The 6,435-nt window shown below is 49.0% G+C and overlaps 1 protein-coding gene across 2 annotated transcripts in view; it reads right to left on the bottom strand.

Annotated features, from left to right (window-relative positions):
• Positions 1 to 3,899, bottom strand: part of LOC140399001 (G2/M phase-specific E3 ubiquitin-protein ligase-like) — a 486,739-nt gene extending 482,840 nt beyond the window's left edge. The window contains exon 1 of one of the 2 annotated variants that reach the window (XM_072488055.1): positions 3,765 to 3,899. Coding sequence is in view for 1 of the 2 variants with exons in the window: in XM_072488045.1 (XP_072344146.1) it covers positions 3,765 to 3,784 (20 nt within the window). In the remaining variant the exon portion in view is untranslated. The remainder of the gene's footprint in view (positions 1 to 3,764) is intronic. The other variant, XM_072488045.1, reaches the window with a different exon arrangement.
• Positions 3,900 to 6,435: the final 2,536 nt, after the last annotated feature.

Raw genomic sequence — 6,435 nt, forward strand, 5'->3', positions numbered from 1 at the left:
TCAACAGGGGTGGTACCAGGGGATTGGAGAGTGGCGAATGTCGTGCCCCTGTTCAAAAAAGGGACTAGGGATAACCCTGGGAATTACAGGCCAGTTAGTCTTACTTCGGTGGTAGGCAAAGTAATGGAAAGGGTACTGAAGGATAGGATTTCTGAGCATCTGGAAAGACACTGCTTGATTAGGGATAGTCAGCACGGATTTGTGAGGGGTAGGTCTTGCCTTACAAATCTTATTGAATTCTTTGAGGAGGTGACCAAGCATGTGGATGAAGGTAAAGCAGTGGATGTAGTGTACATGGATTTTAGTAAGGCATTTGATAAAGTTCCCCATGGTAGGCTTATGCAGAAAGTAAGGAGGCATGGGATAGTGGGAAATTTGGCCAGTTGGATAACGAACTGGCTAACCGATAGAAGTCAGAGAGTGGTGGTGGATGGCAAATATTCAGCCTGGATCCCAGTTACCAGTGGCGTACCGCAGGGATCAGTTCTGGGTCCTCTGCTGTTTGTGATTTTCATTAATGACTTGGATGAGGGAGTTGAAGGGTGGGTCAGTAAATTTGCAGACGATACGAAGATTGGTGGAGTTGTGGATAGTAAGGAGGGCTGTTGTCGGCTGCAAAGAGACATAGATAGGATGCAGAGCTGGGCTGAGAAGTGGCAGATGGAGTTTAACCCTGAAAAGTGTGAGGTTGTCCATTTTGGAAGGACAAATATGAATGCGGAATACAGGGTTAACGGTAGAGTTCTTGGCAATGTGGAGGAGCAGAGAGATCTTGGGGTCTATGTTCATACATCTTTGAAAGTTGCCACTCAAGTGGATAGAGCTGTGAAGAAGGCCTATGGTGTGCTCGCGTTCATTAACAGAGGGATTGAATTTAAGAGCCGTGAGGTGATGATGCAGCTGTACAAAACTTTGGTACGGCCACATTTGGAGTACTGTGTACAGTTCTGGTCGCCTCATTTTAGGAAGGATGTGGAAGCTTTGGAAAAGGTGCAAAGAAGATTTACCAGGATGTTGCCTGGAATGGAGAGTAGGTCTTACGAGGAAAGGTTGAGGGTGCTAGGCCTTTTCTCATTAGAACGGAGAAGGATGAGGGGCGACTTGATAGAGGTTTATAAGATGATCAGGGGAATAGATAGAGTAGACAGTCAGAGACTTTTTCCCCGGGTAGAACAAACCATTACAAGGGGACATAAATTTAAGGTGAAAGGTGGAAGATATAGGAGGGATATCAGAGGTAGGTTCTTTACCCAGAGAGTAGTGGGGGCATGGAATGCACTGCCTGTGGAAGTAGTTGAGTCGGAAACATTAGGGACCTTCAAGCAGCTATTGGATAGGTACATGGATTACGGTTAAATGATATAGTGTAGATTTATTTGTTCTCAAGGGCAGCACGGTAGCATTGTGGATTGCACAATTGCTTCACAGCTCCAGGGTCCCAGGTTCGATTCCGGCTTGGGTCACTGTCTGTGCGGAGTCTGCACGTCCTCCCCGTGTCTGCGTGGGTTTCCTCCGGGTGCTCCGGTTTCCTCCCACAATCCAAAGATGTGCGGGTTAGGTGAATTGGCCAATGATAAATTGCCCTTAATGTCCAAATTGCCCTTGGTGTTGGGTGGAGGTGTTGAATTTGGGTGGGGTGCTCTTTCCGGGGGCCGGTGCAGACTCGGGGGGGCCGAATGGCCTCCTTCTGCACTGTAAATTCAATGATAATCTATGATTAATCTAGGACAAAGGTTCGGCACAACATTGTGGGCCGAAGGGCCTGTTCTGTGCTGTATTTTCTATGTTCAATCATCCAGTAGTACTCCAGTGGAGAATGAGGACGCAAAGATCATCGGCAACGGCGCAGCAATCTCCTCCCTCATTTCCCGTAGTAACCTTGGGTATATCCTGTCAGCCACAGGCGACTTATCTTCCTGATGCTTTTCAAAATTTCCCCCACATCCTCCTTCTTAATATCAGCCTGTTCGAATCGATTAACCTGGTTCACGCTGTTCTCATGAGCAACAAGTTCCATCTCTCTAGTGAATACTGAAGCAAAATATTCATTTAGGGCCTCCCCTATCTCCTCAGACGCTAGACACAAGTTCCCTCCACTACCGAGGCAGCACGGTGGCATTGTGGATAGCACAATTGCTTCACAGCTCCAGGGTCCCAGGTTCAATTCCTGCTTGGGTCACTGTTTGTGCGGAGTCTGCACATCCTCCCAGTGTGTGCGTGGGTTTCCTCCAGGTGCTCCGGTTTCCTCCCACAGTCCAAAGATGTGCAGGTTAGGTGGATTGGCCATGATAAATTGCCCTTAGTGTCCAAAATTGCCCTTAGTGTTGGGTGGGGTTACTGGGTTATGAAATGAAATGAAAAGAAAATCGCTTATTGTCACAAGTAGGCTTCAAATGAAGTTACTGTGAAAAGGGTTATGGGGATCGGGTGGAGGTGTTGACCTTGGGGAGGGTGCTCTTTCCAAGAGCTGGTGCGAATGGCCTCCTTCTGCACTGTAAATTCTATGTTAATCTATGTTTATGTTAATCTATGTTAATCTTCAGCAAACTCCAGTAGGTTTGCCAAACATGATTTCCCATTTATAAATCCATGTGATATTTGCCAAGAGTCCAGATATTGCACCCTTACTGACTCTAGCATTTTCCTACTACTGATGTTCGGGCATTCAGTCCGCAATGCCCTGTTTCCCCCCTCTCTCCTTTACTTAAATAGCAGGGTTAAATTTTTCCACCGTCCATTCTGCCAAGGCTGTTCCAGAATCTATAGAACTTTGGAAGATGACAACCAATGGTTTGACTATTTCCATGGCCAACTCCTTTAGTTCCCTGGGTGTAGAATATCTGGCCCCATGAATCAAGTGTTTCTCACAAAGGGCAATATCAGGATGCTGGTTAGCTTTTCTGGAAGACGATGCTATCCAAAATCTACACTAGCATCCTTGTGATAAACCCGAGCAATAGCTGACTGGCTACTTAACTCACAATTAAATGCCTGATAGCTTGCCAGTTTAAAGCTATTTTTAAAAATTTAAATGAAAAGTAAGTTCATATTGGTAACTCTGGATTTGTTACTGATACTTCCTTATACACTGGATGATGTAGGAAATTTCGATTCAGGTTTGTTCGTGTTAATGAGTGAAGTGTTCTGCATTAATAATGTGTCCAATAGATACAGGACCAGGGGAGGGGGGATGAGGGGCGATGGCATGGGCATCGAGGGCAAGGGCAGGGGGGCGCTACAATGGCTGAGTGTGTGTGTGTGTGTGTGGGGGGGGGGGGGGGGGGTAATGAGGAGAAACTGAAAGAACAGCCAATGAATGGGCACCGGCTGATACAGAAAAATACAATGTACATATTAGAAATTCGCCAATGAATTAGACACAATTCCAATAAACAGTTTCAGACAATGACAGACTACAACGGGTATTACGGTGATAAAACGCGAAGTCGAATTGATATTGACAACAGATTTACTGTTTGAAACCACCTCTCCAGTAGGCAATTTGGCAGATATTTAGTGAGATGACTCGCTATCACTTATTTTTTCCCAACGACCTATGTCGAAACCGGAAATTTAGATAAAATTTCGACCTATATAACAATTATGCTTCAATAAACAGGAACGGGTTCAGGGACCCGGGCTTCAGGCCCCAAACCGCCCGCCTCTTTACTCTTCCGCTACCTCAGCTTTGCTGTCTTAAGTCTAAAGCACCAGAGTCGCACGGACAATTTCCACAGCGCCATTCAGGCTTCAACCTAACTCACCGTCGCACTGGTTTCCTCATCCCCTGGATTAACCTCTTCCAGCACCGCGTCTCCCTCCTTCTTTGTTACTTTGCAACGGCGCTCAGATTCAAATTCGCAGCTTCCGGCGCGTAGTTCTGTTCAACCCGGAAGCCCCAACAACAACTGTGACCTCTGGCCAGGGAAGGGCGTGACCCACAAATGCCATGAGCTTTCAAACCGTGGCTCTTCACACTGCGAGACATTCCAGGACGGCGATCTTCACAACTGCGGGAGAGCCCAGGACGGGGATCTTCACACTGTGTGAGTCCAGGACGGGGATCTTCACACTGCGGCATATTCCAGGACTGGGATCTTCACACTGCAGGAAATTCCAGGACGGGGATCTTCACACTGCGGCATATTCCAGAACTTGGATCTTCACACTGCAGGAGATTCCAGGACGTGGATCTTAACACTGTGGGAAATTCCAGGACAGGGATCTTCAAACTGCGGGAGATTCTAGGATGTGGACCTCCCACTGCGGGAAATTCCAGGACATGGATCTTAATGCTCCCGGAGATTCCAAGACGTGGACCTTCACACTGCGGGAGATTCCAGGACTTGGATCTTCACACTGTGGGAGACTCCAGGATGGGGACATTCACACTGCGGGGGATGCCAGGACATGGATCTTCACACTGCCGCAGATTCCAGGATGAGGATCTTCACACTGCGGGAGATTCCAGGACTTGGATCTTCACACTGTGGGAGACTCCAGGATGGGAATATTCACACTGCGGGGGATTCCAGGACATGGACCTTCACACTGCCGCAGATTCCAGGATGAGGATCTTTACACTACGGGAGATTCCAGGACGTGGATCTTCACAGTGCGGGAGATTCCAGGACGTGGGTCTTCACACTATAGGAGCTTCACACTGTGGCAGCTTCCGGCGCGTAGTTCTTCTCAACCCGGAAGCCCCAATAACAACTGTGACCTCTGGCCAGGGAAGGGCGTGGGCCACAAATGGCATGAGCTTTCAAACCAGGGATCTTCACACTGCGAGAGATTCCAGGACGGGGATTTTCACACTGCGGGAGATCCAGGATAAGGTTCTTTACACTACGTGAGATTCCAGGACGTGGATCTTCATACTGCGGGAGATTCCAGGACAGGGCTCTTCACAACTGCGGGAGATTCCAGGATTGAATATTCACATTGCGGGAGATTCCAGGATGGGATTCTTCACACTGCGGGAGATTGCAGGATGGGGATTGTCACACTGCGGGAGATTCCAGGACGGGGATCTTCATACTGCGGGAGATTCCAGGACAGGGATCTTCACAACTGCGGGAGATTCCAGGATTGGATATTCACACTGCGGGAGATTGCAGGACGGGGATCTTCATACTGCGGGAGATTCCAGGACATTGATCTTCACACTGCGAGAGATTCCAGGAAGGGGATCTTCATGCTGCGGAAGATTCCAGGACGGTGATCTTCATACTGCGGGAGATTCCAGGACAGGGATCTTCACAACTGCGGGAGATTCCAGGATTGTATATTCACACTGCGGGAGATTCCAGGATGGGGATTTTCACACTCCGGGAAATTCCAGGACAGGGATCTTCACACTGTGGGAGATTCCAGGACGGGGCTCTTCACACTGTATGAGATTCCAGAACTTGGATCTTGACACTGCAGGAGATTCCAGGACTTGGATCTTCACACTTGCGGAGATTCCAGGACCAAGATCTTCACACTGCAGCAGATTCAAGCACGTGGATCTTCACACTGCGGGAGATTCAAGGCCAGGTATCTTCACACTGCGGGAGATTCCAGGACGGCGATCTTCACACTGCTGCAGATTCCAGGACGGGAATCTTCACACTGCCGCAGATTCCAGGACAGGGATCTTCACACTACCGCAGATTCCAGGACGTGGATCTTCACACTGCGGGAGATTCCAGGACGGGGATCTTCACACTGTGTGAGATTCCAGAACTTGGATCTTCATACTGCGGGAGATTCCAGGACAGGGATCTTCACAACTGCGGGAGAGCCCAGGATTGAATCTTCACACTGCAGCATATTCCAGGACGTGGATCTTCACACTGCGGGAGATTCCAGGACGGGGATCTTCACACTGTGTGAGTCCAGGACGGGGATCTTCACATTGCGGCATATTCCAGGACGTGGATCTTCACACTGCAGGAAATTCCAGGACGTGGATCTTCACACTGTGTGAGATTCCAGAACTTGGATCTTGACACTGCAGGAGATTCCAGGACTTGGATCTTCACACTGCGGCATATTCCAGGACGTGGATCTTCACACTGCAGGAAATTCCAGGACGTGGATCTTCACACTGTGGGAAATTCCAGGACAGTGATCTTCAAACTGCGGGAGATTCTAGGATGTGGACCTCTCACTGCGGGAAATTCCAGGACATGGATCTTAATGCTCCCGGAGATTCCAAGACGTGGACCTTCACACTGCGGGAGATTCCAGGACTTGGATCTTCACACTGTGGAGACTCCAGGATGGGGACATTCGCATTGCGGGGGATTCCAGGACATGGATCTTCACACTGCCGCAGATTCCAGGATGAGGATCTTCACACTGCGGGAGATTCCAGGTCTTGGATCTTCACACTGTGGGAGACTCCAGGATGGGGACATTCACACTGCGGGGGATTCCAGGACATGG

The sequence above is a fragment of the Scyliorhinus torazame genome, chromosome 2, assembly GCF_047496885.1.
Source record: "Scyliorhinus torazame isolate Kashiwa2021f chromosome 2, sScyTor2.1, whole genome shotgun sequence".
In the NCBI taxonomy this organism is placed as follows: domain Eukaryota; kingdom Metazoa; phylum Chordata; class Chondrichthyes; order Carcharhiniformes; family Scyliorhinidae; genus Scyliorhinus; species Scyliorhinus torazame.